Here is a 19913-nt window from a genome sequence, read left to right as displayed (position 1 = left end):
ATATAGGACAAGGTTATTTTATGTTATACGAAGTGTTGTTAAGTCAAAATATCACTTGAATTTGTATCGTTGTGAACAAAATTTAGTTATTTTTTTGTTAGTAGATGGCACTGGTGGCATGTTTATTGCATAAAAAAATCAAGATTGCGTTCGATATTTTCACTTTATTTTATCAGAATATGACAAACTTTACATATTTATCTTTTATCAGAGTGAACAAAATAAAATGTGTTCTTTCATGCCAAATAGTTTTGATTAACACACATTTCTCTCAAATTTTGTTTACAGTCGAGTTTGATGGTGCATTACCAAAGTTTCCATGTTGCTAATGCACAATAATAGTTGTTAGCAGATGAACATTCTTTCCTCAGCTTCAGCTACAACTAGCAGCTTAAATTTAGCCGTATACGCCCTTGCCGATCTTTTCTCCATAGCGAATGAGGATATAGTAATGTAAAAAATATATCAAGTCCTATTCTGTTTTAATGTCATGTGTAACATAACTAGAGAAATTTTTACTATCGTACGATGGTTGAAGTGCACGCAAGCCACTGTACTTATCAGATTCGGTTGTTCATAGCAAATCAGCCGTTTCTGGTTGTATGTGTTTACACAAGTACATATAACATTACTGACAACACTTTTAGCTTTCTCTTTTACTCTTTTTAACTCAACTAGAAGATAGGATTGATAAAGAGATGGAGGAAAAAGGGTTAGCCTAACTAGAAAATGGGATAGATAAACACAAGGAAAAGAGGTTAGCCTATTGTGGTTTGGTCTCAAAAATTGAACTCGCATGTTACTTGAGATACATGTTCAAATAATTGTTTTAGGGTGAAAATTTGGGGGTTGCATGATATGCGAGAGTGCGTGTTACACAAGTATATACAGTATTCTTTTCTTCTTCTTCTTAAACTGAACAATTTTGGTATCGTCTCAGAAGATAGATGTCAGCAGTATTTTGTTGGGATTTGGTGAAACTCCAAGTCAAAATATTGTAAAACAAATTATGAATAACAAAAATGATCATGTGTGTTCTTATTTTCAACATCATGACAATATTCAATCCATTCCCCTACACAGGGGAACTGTTTATTGGTATTTTTATTGCGAAATGTGGCAATATTCTACATGATTTTGCTGAAACCTTTCAGGCTCCAGCTAAGAGTTGCTGTTTTTATTTTTCATCTGTTCCTCATGGTTTCTTCCCAACTAGCCATCCAACTTCAACTTGTCTTGTTCCAACTTTTTCATCTCATTTAAAATCACAAGATCAAATATATTAGGCCAACCAAATCATAGTCTAAAATCAACATAGCATAACTATTAAAATCAAAACCCAGTAATGTAGGTAGTATAACTTAGTTAGAGTATACAAATAAATGCAAACATGGCTGTACTAATATTCTTACCTGATGAGCATCTAAATCAATGATCATGACCTTTTTAATCTTTGGATAATGAGAGAGAAGGAAATGAATAGTAAGTGTTATGTCAGCATATGCACAAAAACCGCCACCTTTGCTCCCACAGCAGTGATGAAAACCTCCACCAATGTTTATTGACCAACCACGTTCCACAGCCAATTTTCCTGCCAGAACACTACCTCCTGTTTGGTACCTATGGTATTAGAAAAGAACTTGTAACTAACTTTTCTATTATTTTATAGAAGAAAGTTATTTTTAAAAAATTAAACAACATATGATACTTGAAAAACTACACTGCTATTCATGATGACTATTTATAGTGAGATGTGACAATTTCATATATCCATATACCATACAAGTGCTATATGATCTTCTTCCTGTTGCTGACTGCATATCAACTACATCAAGGCAAACCGATAGATAATGTAAAATTTTAATGTTCATAAAAGTGAATTATTTGATTACTTCAAAAAAAACTTCAATTTGAGAAGAAAAATCTTATAAAACTAACTATACATACCTAAAAGGTTTTAAAACTTTCTTTTGCAACAAGACATTAGGTACAAGGGCTGCTGGTGGGACTTCAGTAATTTTGGCTACATTGACACTCCACTGAAAACAATGAAAATATACAATACCATTTTTAGTAATAAGCAATAGGAAAATTTTCAAGAATAACCCAATATATTATATTGGTAGTGTTACAGGGCAAAAGTACTTATTTAATGTATTAGATTACTTGAGTAGTGAGATATGTGGGATCACAAGAACACGCCTTGTCAAAAAGAAATATGAAACAGACTATACTACTCTCAGATCTTGACATTCAAAATTAACCTATGAACCGAATGTACACAACTACCTGATTCAAGTGTTCAAAAATGACATTTTTATAATATAATAAGATTTTATGTACATATACTTACCAAGTATTTACATAGCTATAGTTTCTAAACCATCGACAGCTAGAATTTTTGAAATTCGTGGTAGCGCTAGTTTGTTTTGGTCAGGTGATACCCCTCGCCCACTATCGGGGGAGTGAGGAGTCAACACTGCACGAAAATCAGTTGTTTATGCCCTACTATCCATGTGAGGGGAGGAGGGCAGGCTTTGATCATGTAATTACTTGGTAAGTATACATAAAATCTTATTTTATTATAGAAATGTCATTTTTATGTATGCAACTTACCAAGTAGTTACATAGCTAACTCCCACATTGAGGGGGTGGGATCCATGGATATGCACATATCTTTCAAAAATTAATGAATATAAAATATGTACTTAGTGCTAGCATCCATGTGAATGCTTGTTGGTTCCTCACCTGTTAAGAGAGCTGAACAGATTACTGCCTCTGGAAGTTGCTCATCTTAACTCATAGGAACTTGGTGGTATTGCCAGGACTTGTCACTCGTTCTTTAAAAAGTGGGACCCATGCAGCTAAGGAATGTCCATGGCTAGCATGGTCAACCAAAGGATGCCCCTGCCCAGGGCACAGTACCATATAATATTATGTTACCAGAGTAAAAACATATCACAACACATCACCTTCACAATAACCATAAAATTCATACCCAACTATGCACTTGACTGAAGGGTACTCCTAGTACATCAATAGTAGCTTCAGGCTCCCCTTAAAATTCAACCACCTTATTCAATGCTGTGCCAGCCTCTAAATACAGACCCAGGGTACTGCAATTTTCATAGACTTTTTCAATTTCTCTCAGGTAATATAAAGCGAACACTGATTTGCATTTCCAATGCGTTGCCTGTATAATCAATTCCAAACAGAGGTTATGTTTAAACGAGAGAGATGTTGCCACTGCTCTCACCTCGTAAGCTTTCACTTTAAGTTTATTAAGATCTGTTTCTTTCACTTGGTAATGAGCTTCTACAATGACAGTATGTAAGAAAAATGGCAGGGCGTTTTTAGACATTGGGCGAGAAGGATTCCTTACCGGACACAATAAATGATCGGACGGGCCCCTAATTTTCTCTGTCCTTTGTAAATAACATTTCAGACCTCTGACTGGGCAGAGTAACCTCTCTTCTTCTTCTGGTCCTACTAAGTCCGTCAGGTTTTTAATACTGAAAGAACGAGGCCATGGTTTGGATGGAGTCTTGTTTTTCGCTAAAAACCCCAAGGTTAATGCGCATACCTCATTACCTGTGCAGATCCTATTTTCTCTTGTCAATGGTATTTAGTTCACTCCTTTTAGCTGTAGACAGGGCTACTAGAAATAGGTTTTTTCTCATAAACTCTCTAACGATGCTCTTTGCAAATGCTCACACGGGGGAGGGGGGCGGGGGGGGGGGGGCCAACAGCCATTTAAGTACTACATCTACATTACAAGATAATATCTTCGAACCTTTGGGCTTTTCTATATCTAAGGATTTAATGAGATCTGAAAGATCTCTATTCGTTGATACCTCCAATCCTCTGTTTGAAAACTGATCCCAACATTGCCTTATAACCTTCGATAGTCGCAGTAGACAGATTCCTATCTGTCCTCAGATATAATGGGAAATCTGCTATTTCTGCTATAGTTGCCTTAGAAGACGAAATGTTATGTTCTTTACACCAGGCACTAAACACAGTCCATTTTGCCTAGTAGACATTACTTGAAGATTCCCTTCTGCATTGAGCGATGGCTCTCGCCACTTGTTTTGAAAACTCCTTCTGTAAGTGGTTAGGGACAGAGTGGACAGTCCTTCATGGAACCTTCTGAAGTGGGGCTGTCTGAGTAGATCTGTTTTCTGAGGAAGTAACCTTGGCCAATTCACCAGTAGGTCTAAAAAAACTGGGGACTATTCCTGCGCTGGCCAGAATGGAGCAATGAGAGTCAATGACACGTTGTGGTGTGTTCTGAATTTGTTGACGACTTCTCTCACCATTTTGAACGGAGGAAAAGCGTATGAGTCCTTGTTCGACAGTCCATAAGCATCAATCATTCGTTCGCCCATGGCTTTTGAGTCTGGGGCTGGTGAACAGTATAAACGGGGAAACGATGGTTTCTTGCTGTGCAAACAGATCTATCATCGGTTTTCCCCAGAATTTCCACAATTTGAGGCATACCACTGGGTTCATCATCCATTCTGTGTGAAGGACCTGCTTCCTGCAGCTTAGTTCATCTGCAAGTACATTAATTTCCCCTCAACAAACCTTGTTAGTAATGTGGTTTCTTGATTCCTACTTGCCATAGCAGCAGGGTTCTTACCTTCTCGCAAAGAGAAAACAAGTGGGTCCCTCCTTGTTTTCTTATGTACGAGAGCACTGCCATACTGTCCAAATGTATTGCCACTACTTTGTTGTGGACCTTGTCTGCAAATCTTAACAACCCTCAGTGGGTGACAGTCAATTACTTCCGATTTATATGCCACTGTTTTTGTTGTGCATTCCAAATGCCTGATACTTCCTTTTCCCCTAGAATTACTCCCCAACCTTGATCTGACGAGTCTGAAAAGAACACTAGGTTGGGGCTCAGCAGAAGGAGAGCTCTCCCTTCTACAAGCCTCTTAACTTCCAACATTGCATGTACTCCTTTATTTCTTGTGTGATTCGGAACATAAGATTCCAAAAACTTCTTTCTGTTTCAGTTTGCTTTGAGGAAGACCTGTAGATTTCTCATATGAAGTCTCTCCAGTGTCACAAGCTGTTCTATTGAGGATAACGTGCCCAAAAGACTCATCCATTCCTCATTCCTTTGCAGAGCATTCCAGAAGGACTAGAAATTTCTCTACCTTCTGAGGCACAACTCGGTTCTTTGTGGGGATGGAAAAGCCCGAAAACTCACTGAGTCTATCCTCATCCCCATACAGACAAGTAGTAACTGCAACTTTTGCCTGTTAATTAAGAGTCCTAATTCCTGAGTTAAAGTCAGAGTTTTCTGAAGGTCCTTCATGCACTTCTCCTTTGTTTGCGACCGGAGAAGCCAATCGTCCGAATAAAGGGATATTCTTACTCCGACTAGATGTAACCATTATGCAATGGGAGCTAGTATACTCGAGTGAACACTTGTGTGGCGGTCGAGAGCTTGAAACACAGCGCTCTGAACTGGTACTATTTGTTCTTAAAGACAAATTGCAAAAACTTCTTTGAGTTTTGGCGTATTGGAATGTGAAAGTAGGTGCCCTCCATATCAATGAAGACCATCCAGTCCCCCTGACGGATTGATGAAAGGACTGACTGATTCATCTCCATCTTAACTTTGTCTTCTGCACATAATGGTTCAATGTGTCCAAAACGGGCCTACATCCCCCCGATGACTTGGGGACTAAGAAAAATTATTGGAAAAACCTGGGGTTAGCGGCTCTCTTTTGCAAGAGGGACGAAACCTCTTTGGAAAGGGCGATGAATTCTCTGAACTTTCTGAGTAAGTTTTCTCAAAGCTATCAGAGAGTCTGATAACGGCAGCTTACTCTTGAAAGGAATATCATATCCTTCCCTTAATACCTTTATGATCCAAGATTCTGCCCCTCTTGCTTCCCATTCTTCCCAAAATTGAAGGAGTCTTGCTCCTACTGGTGCACAAAGGACTGATACATAACTTCTTGGCCGAAGGGTTGGTTGTGGATTTTTTTAATAGATCTAAGGATGAAACGTGCTCTACCCCTTGATCTAGAGAAATATCTACCGAATCCCCTGCCCCGAAAGGGTTGTCCTCGCATGGATGGAGGTACAAGACATCTAAACTGGCTGGGGGCCTACCCCACCACCAGCTTCCAGAAGAAATGACTTCTGGAGAGGGACTGAAGCCTACTGAAAAGCAGAGTAAATTGATATCCTACCACTCAGACCCTGAGTGACGTACAATATATATGGAGAACCATTGCATAGGGAACCAAAGAGAAACTTCGACTGTCCAATAGCAAACTAATACACCAGGATTTGTACTACTATCAACTCCTGTTTGCCAAGGAGTGGAGCATATGCTACTGAATAGAGGGTTTGATATTTGTATATTAAGCGACCACACTATCAATATGACTACCTTACTCACCTGTATCAGACCAGTCCAGCAAATGACGTGTCTATTCCTTACCCTGCCTGAAGGAAGAGGGAAAGGTACAAGAGACAGAAGGAGACCAGCCAACTCACTCATTCTCTCATCCACACAATCATCTTAGGTAAGATACAAAAGTGCCCTGTTAAGGGCAACTATGAGTTACACAACCTCTTGGGAAGCCACCACAGGACCCAGGGAAAACATGTCCGCAGATCTGTGGGCAACATCATTAAGATAGAAAGAGATGAACGTGGACTGGCGTAACCAAGTACCAGCGCTCAGCACTCTATGTACAGCCAAGTTCTTTTTTAAAGCCAGAGAGGGACCAATACCCCATAAACATCCATGCGTTCTTTAGCCTGCACGAAGACCGTAGGTGGGTGGAATCATCGAAAGTCAAGTATGCCTGTTGATTGGCTTCATGGCTTCCAAAAAGTAAATCCCAAAAAGAATTTATTCTTAGGACACCTCTTTCTTCGTACGGCCTGTGCTAACAAAAGTCTGCAGCAGCCTGGTCGAAGGTGCCTGAGTCCTTTTTAAGATAGCAATGCAGGGCCCGAAACAGGGCACAACAAAAGCTCTTGAGCAATAATCAACACACAAAGTCTATTCCAGTGATAGTGCACAGAGGGATTGTGGGTCTTGGCCATGAATTCAGGGACAAATTCGAAGGACACCAACCCCCAACCCCTGGTGTGCTTCACATCATAGCTCAGACCGTGGAGGCTCTCCTACCCTCTCGGAAGATGCCCAGGCCAGGAAGAGGAAAACTGTCTTGAGTGTCAAGTTCCTGTCAGATGAGCGACACAAGGGCTCATATGAACTCTTAGTGAAGCTCTGAGAACCAAAGAAACATCCCACGTCGGAGGCTTGAGCTCTCTAGGAGAACTCGACTGCTCAAACCCCTTACCTAGCGAGGAAAGTTCCCAGGAAGAGGAGATGTCGATACCTCTAAGGCATAATGACAAAGTCAGGGCCGCCCTGTAGCCTCTAATGGCAGAAACGGACAAAAGTTTCTTGTCCTCAGAGGAAGGTTAAAAGTCTGTTATTCACTGAATAGAGGTTGCAAGTGGCGAAAAACCCCCCCGTTTACAAAACCAATCACAGTAGATCGCCCATTTGCCTTGGTAAAAACTACGGAGGTTGACTTTCTGAGATTGATGGACATATGACCTGCTGTTCTCTGAGAAAAGCCTCTCGCTCGAGGAGATACTTGATAGCCTCCAACCGTGAAGAGACCGGGATCTACTGACTGGTGGAACCTTTCCGCATGGGGCTGACACAGGAGATGACGCCAAGGTGGGGGAATCTCCCTTGGAACCAACCTCTGACAACAACGACAGCAGATCTGGGAACTATTCCACCTGAGGTCACAGAGGCATACACCTCCAGGTTGTCCCAAGGATGTTAGAATGCATCCTCTGCTAATGCTAAAGGATATGGGACCACTGAACAGATATCTCCAGCTTCCTGTTGAAGTGAGTTGCAAAAAAGTCCAGTATGGGTCTCCCCAAAACCTGGAAAAGCTTGTCTGCTACCACTTGATGAAGGGACCACTCTGTGCCTAGGATCTGATCCTGACGACTGAGTTTGTCAGCGACCACATTCCGTTTGCCAGGGATATACCTGGCGAGAGCTCTACCAAACTGTTGACCGACCCCCACTGGTGAACCTCAACAGTCAAGGCTACCACCATGGTGTTGTCCGACAGAGAACGAAAACAGAATGACCTTCCTTTACCTTCTCCCAAAACTCTTCAGACCTAGTAAGGCTTGCCTTCAACTCCAAGACCTCCAAATTCCAAACGCCTGAAGCGATGAGGCCGCCTAAATGAGCCCCCCAACCTGCGAGGGAGGCATCTAAGAACAGAAGGAAGTCTGGTGGAAGAGAAAGCAGAGGAACACCCTTCAACAGATTCTGGTCGTCCAACCATCAACGTCTTCTCTCACTTCCAGAGACAGAGGAACCTTTAACAGGGGTGAGTCCCCCGCCAGAGACCAGATTTCTCCCAGTCTCCATTGCAGAGACAAAAGATTAAGATGCCATGAGGGACCAGCGTCTCCAGGGAAGACAACACTCCCAGAAGAACCTGCCACTGATGAGCTGACTGATGTGGTTCCGACAAGAAGTCACGCGCCACCACCCGCAACTTATCCAATCTCTGACCTGGCGGGAAAACTTTTGCCACTGTTGTATTGATGACCATGCCCAGGTAGAGAGAATCCTTTGACTGGGCACGAGGTTAGACTTTTCCTAGTTGGAAGGGATGTTGATCCTTTGGACCTAGGGTGAGTCAAAACGGAAGGCCCTGCCGAACTCAACGGCCTACCAGGCGACGATCTTCTTGACTGCTGCTGGAGCAGGGGGAGGAGGAGCCGGACGTTCTCCGAGGACAGACTCCGACTGAGACAACGGCCTGGTGCACCATTCTGTCTTTGTGTCAGACCCAACGCCAGTCTATCGCATTCACAAGCTCGTCTGAGGAAACAAATATTGGGACTCCAACAGATCTCCGTTTCTCAATGCCAGCAAGGACTTCGTGTCCAACTGATCTCTCCATCTTGACAAACTGCATCTCTTCTAATCATCAGAAGGTTAGCCCATAAATTAACACTGAGGTGAGCCATATACGAAAACGCCTTGCCTCCGGACTGCAACAGACTGCCAAGTGAGGATGCACTCACCAACCCTTCCGGGGACCTGTCAGAAGCTATCTTGGCAATGACCACAGACCAGAAGTCCAGCCAAGAAACCGTCTGCAACATGGAGGCTGCCATAGATTCCAATGCTGAGGCACTTGCGGAGACAAGGTACGGAGCCACCAACCTCACCTACTCCAAAGTCAATCCCCGCGTCAGGCGTATGACATCTGGGTTAAGATGGCGCGACATCAAAATACAGTTAGTTAGCATATACTTCCTATGCCCTCGTGAGAGGCGGGGGTAGTAGCTTGGCAGAGCCCTAGAGTGAAGCAAACTGTCCTGGTCTGAAACAGGGCGTTAACCTTATGCAAGACTGACTGGACGTGCCTCGACAAGGGAAGCTGAAGAGATGATTTGGGATTCTGCGTAGCTCCCACCAAGGCTTCCAAGCAAGAAGGCGTGTAAGGCGACTGAGCCTGAGTCCTACTTTCCAAATTGTTGAACCCTTGAATGAGATCAACAACTTCCGAAAAGGAAGACAAAAATTCTTGCGTGTCTCCCTCTCCCTGCTTCGGCAACGGAGACCGACGACGAGAAGGATGTGTAGGCTCCTCTAAGGTACCTTCCCCATTAAAATTAATGGAAGGCTCAGCAGTCAAACAGCCCCAAACACCAACTAACCTGTCTGGGTTGGGTCCATGCGTCGGCTCCCGAGAAGAACCCACTACAACGCTAGGAACATCACTATGTACTCCACCAACAGATGACTCATTAACATGTCTGTGAATGGTCACGGGCGTGGCAGACGTACGAACATGAGTTGGAGAGGAATTCCAAACACTCGAGATCAAGGGAAAATCCTCCAGAATCAAACCCTTGGAAGCACCAGTGACAGGGGCAGGCAAACTCTCCAGCTACACCAACTCTCCGCTCACCACCTTCAACCTCTTGACAGGCGCTCTGAGATCTTTACGGCGATGAATAGGCCTTGGAGAAGAAGGAGCACTTGCATCATGTGCACGGACAGGGGAGGTTGCAACACGCTTGCGATGTGCATCGACGGGGGAGGTTGCAACGCGCTAGCAATGAGCATGGACAGGGGAGGTTGCAACACACCCGCGATTCGATGCAGAGGATGAAGCAACCGCTGCAGATTGCACAAGGGAAGATACACTAATACTCTCCGAAACACCAACACTCTCGAGAACACGTCCGTGTTGTTCCTCCCTCGTAGGCAAAGAAAGAGCAAAGTCCTTAGCCTTTCAACGCTTGATACGCCGACATGGCATAGAGGGGGAAGAGGGAGAGGAACACCGCACTGGTTTCTTATGCGATCTCTTCGCAAGAAGCGGGGACAAAGCAACGCGTTTACTTCCAATCCTCCCAACCGACAAGGCAGCCAACTTATCATCCAAAACAGAGTCCAACCTCTTAAGCACTGCCTGGCATATAACCTCAGGCTGATCTGCAAGACAAGGCTCCGATGGCATGGAAGGGAGATGTAGCGAACTGGGCGGCAGAGAAGGCGTCACGACTGAGAGAAGAAGTGCAGAGGAGACGACTGGGAGTGACATCATTAATGGGAGTGATGTCACAAGTGTGATGACGTCACAGCTTCCCCTCGGTGTGAAGGGGAGTCAGACGCCACTGGCGGAAGAATACACAACGACGGATCCCCATCCCGTAACGTCATCAATGGGGCTGACGCCACAGCTTCCCTCCGACTCAAAGAAGCAACAACAGTCACTGGCGAAGCAACACAAGATGGCTGACCTCGGCTACCCACGAAGACGAGGCCGGGGAGAGGAGAGGGGATGTCTGGCCAGCCTGAGGTGGTGGGTAGCGAGCCTCCATAAAGTGCGCTAGCAACCCTTCAAGGACGGGGTACCCCTAGCCCGAATGTCTTCCAAATCGCCGCCATCTTGAATGCCTCCAACTCTGGAATAAATGAGAATGATGAAAAAGCCTCCTCTTCCCAGGAATCAAATTAACTCCTGAAGAAGAAGGGGCGACATACAAAAATCAGCCTCCCTGGGGGCCTCCCGATACTTCCCAGCACAAATCAATAAGGAAGAAAAGGACGAATACAGGAACAACACTACTATGGGGGTTGAATACTGCAGGAGACGAAAGCATCAGGAAGAGGAGAAAAACCTTCCCAAGAAGGAAAGAGTCAAACCCTACGATTCTCTCTCTTGCTATAAAATAGACTTCCACTGCTCTCTAGGCCATGCCCGGCCATTCCTTGCAAGGATTCATTATAGTACAAAAATTAGAACGGCACCTGCTACATGTGATGTGGGGATCAGTTGCCGCCAAAGCCAAAAAATGAGAACAGGGAAAACCTGGAATTCTGGGACACACACGTTGATGAGGCAGAGAAGGAGCAGAGCCATAATATCAGCCAAACACACACACACACACTAAACACAATTGAAACGGGCAATGAACCAGGTAAAGGCCAAGAGGTTAAACACTACACTCACCCAGGCGGTTAAGAAAAGACCGACGCGTTGGCGTAGGTGAATGGTCTTTGACCATTCTTCACCCGATCTATGCATGCGTTGCCAGATATCACAAATTTCCTTGCTTTCATCTGTTTTTAAAAACGATCCAGCTAGCACTAGAAATTATCCTATTGTTAAGACCGAAGGTTTGTTCGCCTATGAACAAACAGTAAGGCTTTGTAAGCAGATGACTCTTTGTCCTCCTCTTCTCCTTCTTCCTCTTCTTGGGCTGAAGGAATTAGTGATAAGTTCTCTGGAGGTTGAACCGGGGGCGCCGCAGACTGAATAAGGCCAAAATGCTGTCCAACTTGTTCTGGTCACGAAGGACTGATACGTACAGTACTTCTTGGTCGAGGGGTTGGTTGAGGATTTTTTAATAGATCTAAGGGTGAAACATGCTTTACAACCTTGATCTTGGGAAATATCTACCGAATCCCCTGCCCCGAAAGGGTTGCCCTCGGCTGGCTGGCAAGGGACATACACTAGGAATATTTTCTCTAGCACGTTTAGTGGATTACAAGAGAAGATCCTGTGTTGCTTTCTTCTGCAATCTGGAGGCAACTAGCACTACTGTCTCCTCTGGAAACAGGTGCTTCTTATCCAAGGGCGAATACAGTAAGGCAGACTTTTGAGTACGAGATACTCGCTTAGATGTAAAAGAACACCACAGTTCTCTCTTCTTTAGGATGCCTAACATGAAGAGAGAGGCTAGTTCCGCGGATGTGTCTCTAATCCTCTTATCTAAATAGGAGATCACTCCCGAAATGTCTTCAAAGGCTTCCTCATTCAACATGGAATAACTCTTGACTTACGTCCCAAGGCTCCTACTGTCAAGTCTAGGAAACTAATTACTTTAAATACCCTAAAGATATTTTTAATTAGGTGGTCTAATTCTGACGCCTTAAACATGATCTTGGCCAAGTTGAAAGCCGATCTTCTCGCCGAGTCAATAAGCGCGGAGAAGTCTCCCTGGGCGGAGGCAGACACCCAAAGAGAGAGCTTCTCCGGTTTCGTAGCGTAAATGTCTCCCTTGAAAGTCGAGAAGGAGGGAAGTTGAAGTTAACTGTGCCTTGATCATCCTTATCCTCAACCCAAAGGTTAATTTCCTTTAATGCTTTTCGAGCCAAAAAGGACAGTACCAGTTTTGGGTAATTTCCTAAAGTCTTCCAGGTTGTCTCTCATGTAAGAAGTATTACGTTTATTGCCCCCTCCTCGTCTACCCAGCATTTATTTAATTTATTTAGTTCTAAAAGAGCAGCCATTTTTTCTCCTAATCAGCTGATTTTAGGAGGGAGAACGCAGGCAGAAAGGAATTTCCGTTTAGGCTCGAGCTTAGAGTAAGACAGGCAGGTCACAGGATTAGCTAGGCCTCGATGTGGGCTTTAGGGATTCCTAACATAAGACCTCTTTTCCTTCCAAATTCGCTGGTTGTGTTTTTCACATCTTTCAGACAATGCCGGAGGCTGTGTGTGAAATCCAGGCGATTCAAAAACATCCAGCTTCTGTCTCAGTCCCAGATAGCTACTCTGGAAAGACAGACGTGTCTTTTCCTCTGACTGGAAATCAGCCCTTTGTCTTGGCATGCTGGTTGGCCCCTGGTTGGACCCCTTCATACATCACGACACATGTTCCAGCCTCAAAGGATTAAAGGTACGTCTAGAAAGTGCAAAATCCAACCAGCTATGTTTCTCCAAAATGACTCTTGCTAATTTCATTTTAAAATCTCCCTTGTATCACTTCTATATTGAAATTCCTTTGTCCTCATCGGGGCATGTGCTCCCCCCCTGTTACCTGATAAAGCTTAAGTCTTCATTGCATATCTCATTTAAACACTAGAGTTCCTTCCCCAGTGTGTTAGATAAAACTGAATAACAGTAACTTTGTGCAAGAAGTCTATTTTATTCTGTGTCTAATCTGGGAACTATTCCAGATCTGTGCCAAGTCACGTGTCCATGTCTCCGCGCTCGCAAGTGCTTCCTTAACGCAAGAACTATGAGTAATTTTGGAAACCAGCATTGACGTTAATCTGTTTAAGGCCAGCTTCCCCCTATTGTGAGAGATAGGATTGGTCCACGTGCGGACAAACTGCATTTACTTTTCCCCAGGCCATTCAACGGCCTCTTGTAAATAAATAATGTAAATTAATTACCTGAGTTTCCTGGCAACCTATTTCTAGAGTAAAAATAACCCAAATCAATCCTTTTAGGGTAAGTTAGAAGCATTTTAGTCTCCATTTACTCCCTCTAATATTTTCCTTTACGTATTTGGGTTTCTCAAGGCCACCCATAGTAAAAGAAGACACTGGTGACGTGGGAGTCACTGGTGAAAACGAATCCAAAAATTTTCTACAAAGTAAAAAAAGCAAGGCTTTGTAGGCAGTGAGAGAAGACTCTTTATCCTCCTCTTCTCCTTTCTTTTCTTCTTCGGCTGAAGAAATAGGGGATAAATTTTCTATAGGTTGGATCAGGGGCGCCACAGATTGAATAAAGCCCAAAATACTGTTTAACTTGTTCTGGATGGCTGACAGAGAAGGCTCGGGGGCAGCCATCACCTGAGGTCCTGTCGGTAAGCCCAAAGCTGAAATTGATGACATATATTGTCTGAGCGCTTCATACTGGTCCCTCTGTGCACTTGGTTGCATGAATACCTGTGGATGCTCGGGCGCCAATGGATGCTCGGGCGCTAGTGGACTGTCAGGTGCTAGCTGGGCGCACAGGCGCCAGTGGACGCTCAGGCGCTAGTGGAGCTTGGGAGCTAGTGGATGTTCAGGCGCTAATGGACGCTATGTCGCAACTGTATTCCTGGCCGCCAATGGACGCTTGGGAGCCAAAGGTTGCTCTAGTGTCACTGCAGAAGTTCCATGTGCCAAAGGCTGCTCTGGCGTGCGGGCAAACTGTGGCGCCAATGGGCGCTTGGGAGTCGGTGGGTTCTCATATTCCGAACGCTGCTGTATCCCAGGTGTCTCGTTGAATTACAGGAGAGACTGGTGGGAGTCTTACCTGTCCTTCAGTATTAGAGGTGTGACAGGTGCTGAAGACATCTCCCGAAGTTTACTCTTCCCCGTACTCTTCACCTCCGAAAGTCTGCCAGAGGAAGACTTTCTTGACAACGACTTAGACTTAGAGGATGTGATCCTCTCACTACGACGTCCCTCTCCCGCCGTATCCTGAGAGAATCTCTCTGGATAGTCCCAAAAACAAAAAATAAAAAAAAAAACACGAGGGCTGTTCTTTTCAGAAAGGGCTTAGCCTTTTTACAGGGGACTGGAGAGGGAGACAACTTACGAGCCCTCCTTTTTTAATGGACAGGACTTGTCATGGAAACACCACTGGTGCCTGGGAGAGGACTCCCCGGAGCTGGAAGCAACAGATGACAGCGGTACTCCTTTAGAGACACCTTTCCAATGGTGCTCTGTTGCAATCTGGGATTTGTCAAACGAACGTCCTGAGGAGGCAACTGCTCATGGGCAGACCCCACTGACCTCCCTTGGGCTACCAGTATGCCTCCTCCCAGGTTCAGGGGAGTTTGACAGGGACCTTTTCCCAGGAGAATCAGTGGGCCAAACAGCCACCTCCTCCAAAACACTTGCACTTGCACTCACTTCACCACTTACCTTGTCAATTAGTGTTTTCACGGATGCTCCTAATTTCTCCATTGCTTGGAGCATGATCGAAAATTTCTTATCTACTCTTGCCTCTAAATTGGCCACAGCATTGAGTACAGGTGTGAGAGCCAAGATTAGGACTAGGAATGACAGTTGGTGGGGAAGGTTCAGAAAGAGACAAATTATCATTAGACATTATTGACTAACTAAGCTTTTTTGCTTTACCTCTAGAAGCTGCTTTTCTCTTTTTATCTCTCTAATTTGTTCATGTAACTAGTCAAGATCTTCCAATTTCTTTGGTCCCAATTAATACATTCCCCACGTATTTGATCTGGTGTACAAGTGTCCCCTACAACCTGTGCAAACTGAATGTGGATTCTTACCTGCTTTAGTGATCCTAGTATTGCAGCCTTTACTGCAATACCTAATCCCAGATGTACTATTGTCTGACATTATGTAGACAATTCAACACTAGCATTTCGGTGCAAAATATTTAAAACTATTTAAATTCCTAAATAGCTAATCACCGAAAACAAAAGCTACCAATATTTAGAGTACTTTACCAAATAACTCCAACAATGCGCGACGGTAAAGAATTCCAAAAATTTCGCTGACTACTGAAACTGTGTTAACAGTAACAGCCGGCAGAAACAACTAATTTTTGAACAGTGTTGGTTCCTCACTCCCCCGATAGTGGGCAGAGGGTATCACCTGACCAAAACAAACTAGCGCTACTGCAAATTTCAAAAATTCTAGCTGCCGACATTTTAGAAACTATAGCTATGTAACTAGTACTTGGTAAGTTGCATACATAAAATGGCTTGTATTTATTAATGGATGTAAACTTGACTTCAATTAAAGATTCTGGAGTGGAATTGTGAAAAAACTATCTAAATACTGTAAAACTATTTAAACACTGTACAGCCACAATCATTACTTATTTTAACACTTCAGATAAAAAAACCTATCCCATCCTCATCTTTTCTTGCAGACCACAAAAACAAACTGGAACTGAAGTTCTCATTTAACATCTGTCCTATTTGTAAAACAATTAAAAATTACAAAATTCTAAGCACTGAACAACTAAATTATACACACCTTGAGACTTTGCAAATACGATGCTGTGTGAACTAGTCTTAAATCTGCCTCTGATGCTTCATTAGGGGCCACCAAAGTTGTATCTTTTACCAGCTGACGCTTCTTTAGGTACTGTAAAGAAGTCTCACTGTTATCTCTGTATTCATTACTGTCTTGCATGCTACTGGTTTTCATAAAAAATACAATGCCTTGTAAGCCATTCATATATGAAAAGATGTTATAATTTCTGGTCAGCTAGGCTTGGATATTCTATATATGTACAAACAATAACACCTAATTAACAATATTTCTTACCTTCTAAAACAACACTAAATATAAATTTTCATAATAAAATTTATTATTTGCAAAACTTACCTACTGTTAAAATTAGCTATATCTCCACGCCAATTAGGCGAGTCGGCATTTAAACAAAAAATCGAATGGCTACCCGATGACTGTAGTTACCTGTTCTCCACCAGGTGTGTTTTCGAATGTTTTAGCTCTTGTCAGAATTCTCCTTGACAGCCCACTAAGTTGTGGGGATGCTGGGTGGGTCTACTTTAACAGTAGGTAACTATCCAACTAATAAATTTTATTATGAAAATGATATTGTTATGATACAATAAAGTTTTATACATACTTACCTGCAGATATATACTTAGCTATTGACTCCGTCGCGCCGACAGAATTTCGAATTTTGCGCACACGCTACAGGTAGGTCAGGTGATCAACCGCGCTGCCTGCGCTGGTTGGCAGGAATAGGAACCAATTCCCTGTTTACATTCCATATATTTTTTCTAAAACCATCTGTCTCCTGAGGGGAGGATGGGTGGGCAATAATTGTATATATCTGCCAGGTAAGTATGTATAAAACTTTATTGTATCATAACAATATCATTTCTGGGCTCAGCTCGTGTCGCCAGCGAAATATCCTTTAATCTATTATTTCTAGGGTAAATGTACTAACACATACCAGAGAATAAATAAAATAAAGAAAAAGGTCAGTATAACTGACTCGCTCACCCTCTAGGAGGGTGTCGGTATGAACACTAGGCGAGTGAGACCACTACCACGAGCCAAATGCCAATAGAAATCTCCCACTACAAAACCCTCCAAGAGGGGAGCCGTCCCATAGAGGGAGCAGCTCGTACTACTACTACAACCATCCCAAAAAATGTTTTTTTTTTGCCCCCTTTTCGACTGCTGGCGCCTCTAGTGGCCATCCTTTTTCAGTTTAGCTCACACGAGTCGCACGTGTTATTTTTCTCTCTGTGTTTTTCGTGCCATTTCTTCGGATTTTCGATATGGAGCGTGCAGCTATTGCAGCAGCTAAGTTAAGTACTCATATATATACGGTTAACGAGTTTTTTCCGGCCCCGAGGCAGTATTTGCCGTTTTTTAGGTATAGATACGTTCTCGGGGGTCGGAAGCATGGCAGCATGCCCTGCCGCATGTCGGGTTCGTTCTTGGTCTTCCATACCTAGAACATCCCTTATTATTTACGCTCTATTTGATTATCCGCCTTATTACGTCTACTCAAGTGGTTATACGCGCATGATATTTCACCTTGTGTAGGCTTTTCTATCCAGACCCTAGTCTAGGTCCTTTGTATTGGCCCCTGACTAGCTTTGAGTGGTAGACTCTCCTTCGGGCTAGTCGCACACTCCTGGATTTTTTCTCCTGCTTTTTTACCTTCTTTCTTTCATTGTATTATATATTTATATGTTTTGTTATTGTTTGGTTTGTGGCGTCTGGCTTAGCCTAGGCCCTGGCTCGTAGAGCCTAGCCTACCGTTGATCAGCTCGGTCGCTTCCTCATAGCTTCTCTCTGATCAGTTGGTTTTAGCCCTATGGGCCTATACGCTACCGCTTTTCAGTTCTAGTTGCTTCCCGATAGCTTCTATCTGATCAGTGGCTGGCCTAGGCTCGGTTACTGTATCTGAGTTACCGACCTCGTGGTCACTACGTGATCACGAGTTAGCCAGGCGCCCCCTACCAGTCCCCACCCCCCCTCCCCCCCCTCCCGCTCTTCCATAGAGGGCGGGCCCGGGGGTGGGCCGGTCTGTCCTTGCTCGCCCCGCATGCCCGAGCCTGCCTCCCCCTCCCCCCTCCACTGGAGGGGCCTGGGAGCCCGACAGTCCCTGACTGGTTCCGACCTCTCCGCTTCTCGGCTCGGCCGGGTGGTACGTTTTGTTTGGGGTGGCCCTGGCCATTCCCCCCCTCCGTTACTTCCATGTCCGCTCCCGGTTTGCGCGAGTCTGGTATGTTTCCCATCTCGCCCTTCCCTCCTTACTAGAGCTCCTCCCTATCGGAGTCCTGGTATCCAGCGGAAGGGTATAGTCCATTATTTGGACCGGAGCATACAGTAGGTCTTATCTAACCGTACCGTATCGCTGAGTTTCTACACTCCGCTTCACTGGACCTAGTCCGGTTCACTTGCATGTAGGTTTAAGTTATCTTTAAGTTTATCTTAAGTATCTTAAACCATCCCCTCCCTTCCATTTTTACCGGATCTCTCCGGGATCATAGCCTATTCAGGCAATGCAGGGAGGGGCTATGCCCAAATTTTTTCGAGCTCCGCCAGATAACAGGAGTTTCTTATGTCCCTATCTGTAAGTGTTACTACTTTAAGATACTCATGTGTCTTCCCACTTACAGGCCACTAACTGTGAGCATCCGGGATGTTCCGCTACACTTCAGGACCCCTGTGGACACGAAGTTTGCCGGTCCCATGCTCCATGCGCGACTCCGCACGGGGACATCCAGGTCTGGTACCATGAGACGTGTACCATATGTTACGATCTGGTGAGCCAGCTTTTGGAAGGCGTAAGTATTCCATCTCCGCATGCCGCTCCGCTTTCTTTAGTTCTTAAGTTTGCATCATTACTTAACTTAAGGCATCTAGTTTTTAAGTTATATTCTAAGTTTTAGTTTTAAGTGCTTCTTAAATAAACTAAAATATACCCTCTCTTTTACAGGCTCCGGCAGTAAGAGATACGGCTTTGGCTACCCTGCGGGCCTGGGTCGGAGGTTTTGGCAAGAACGCCGCCAAGGGTCAGCCCTACATACTGGAGAAGCGTTTAGCTCTGTTAATCTTCCCCGGAGGAAAGGCGACTGGGTTACAGTCGACGCCCGGTAGAGGCGGACCCCTCTATTGCCTTTATCCAACAGAACAGCTGGCGGCCTCTTTAACGGAACAAGACCAGGATATCTCCACGGATGTCGCAACCCTAGATATAAATGTTGAACCTATGGTAGGTATAGACGACCTGTTGGTCGAGGTAAGTAATGCAGGTACCCAAGGGTCCCCCTTGGGAGCGACTGTTTCTTCTACTCCTGCAACTTCCCCATCCTTCCCAGGCTTTACTGGTGAAGAGTTATATACTCCCCCAGCGGCTTCGGTTAGACCTAAGATCAAGTCTAAACACATGACCTTGACGAGGACGTCTTCGTCCTCGAAGAAGACGTCTTCGTCTTCTTCTTCGCGTAAGTCTCCGGCTCATAATCCCGGCTCAGACAAGTCTAAAGGGTCTAGCTCCGGCTCAAAGTCCTCTAAGAGTAAGCCTAAGGAGAAATCCCGCACCCCGGCAGTATCACCAGTTCCACTTCCTTTGGTGCCTATCCAGAGTCTCCCCTCCACCTCCGCAGCAGCTC

The 19913-nt window shown here is 44.4% G+C and overlaps 1 protein-coding gene across 2 annotated transcripts in view; it reads right to left on the bottom strand.

Annotated features, from left to right (window-relative positions):
- The window catches only part of LOC135225690 (histone deacetylase 11-like), a 96066-nt gene that overhangs the window by 31540 nt on the left and 44613 nt on the right, over positions 1–19913 (bottom strand). For both annotated transcript variants that reach the window (XR_010317068.1, XM_064265039.1), the window contains exons 4-6: positions 16282–16392; positions 1948–2039; positions 1413–1620 (exon numbers count right to left, since the gene is read on the bottom strand). Coding sequence is in view for 1 of the 2 variants with exons in the window: in XM_064265039.1 (XP_064121109.1) it covers positions 1413–1620; positions 1948–2039; positions 16282–16392 (411 nt within the window). In the remaining variant the exon portion in view is untranslated. The remainder of the gene's footprint in view (positions 1–1412; positions 1621–1947; positions 2040–16281; positions 16393–19913) is intronic.

Source organism: Macrobrachium nipponense, chromosome 13, assembly GCF_015104395.2.
Source record: "Macrobrachium nipponense isolate FS-2020 chromosome 13, ASM1510439v2, whole genome shotgun sequence".
Taxonomy (NCBI): domain Eukaryota; kingdom Metazoa; phylum Arthropoda; class Malacostraca; order Decapoda; family Palaemonidae; genus Macrobrachium; species Macrobrachium nipponense.
Note: the sequence above shows the minus strand (reverse complement) of the source record. Positions and strands in the feature narration are given on the sequence as shown.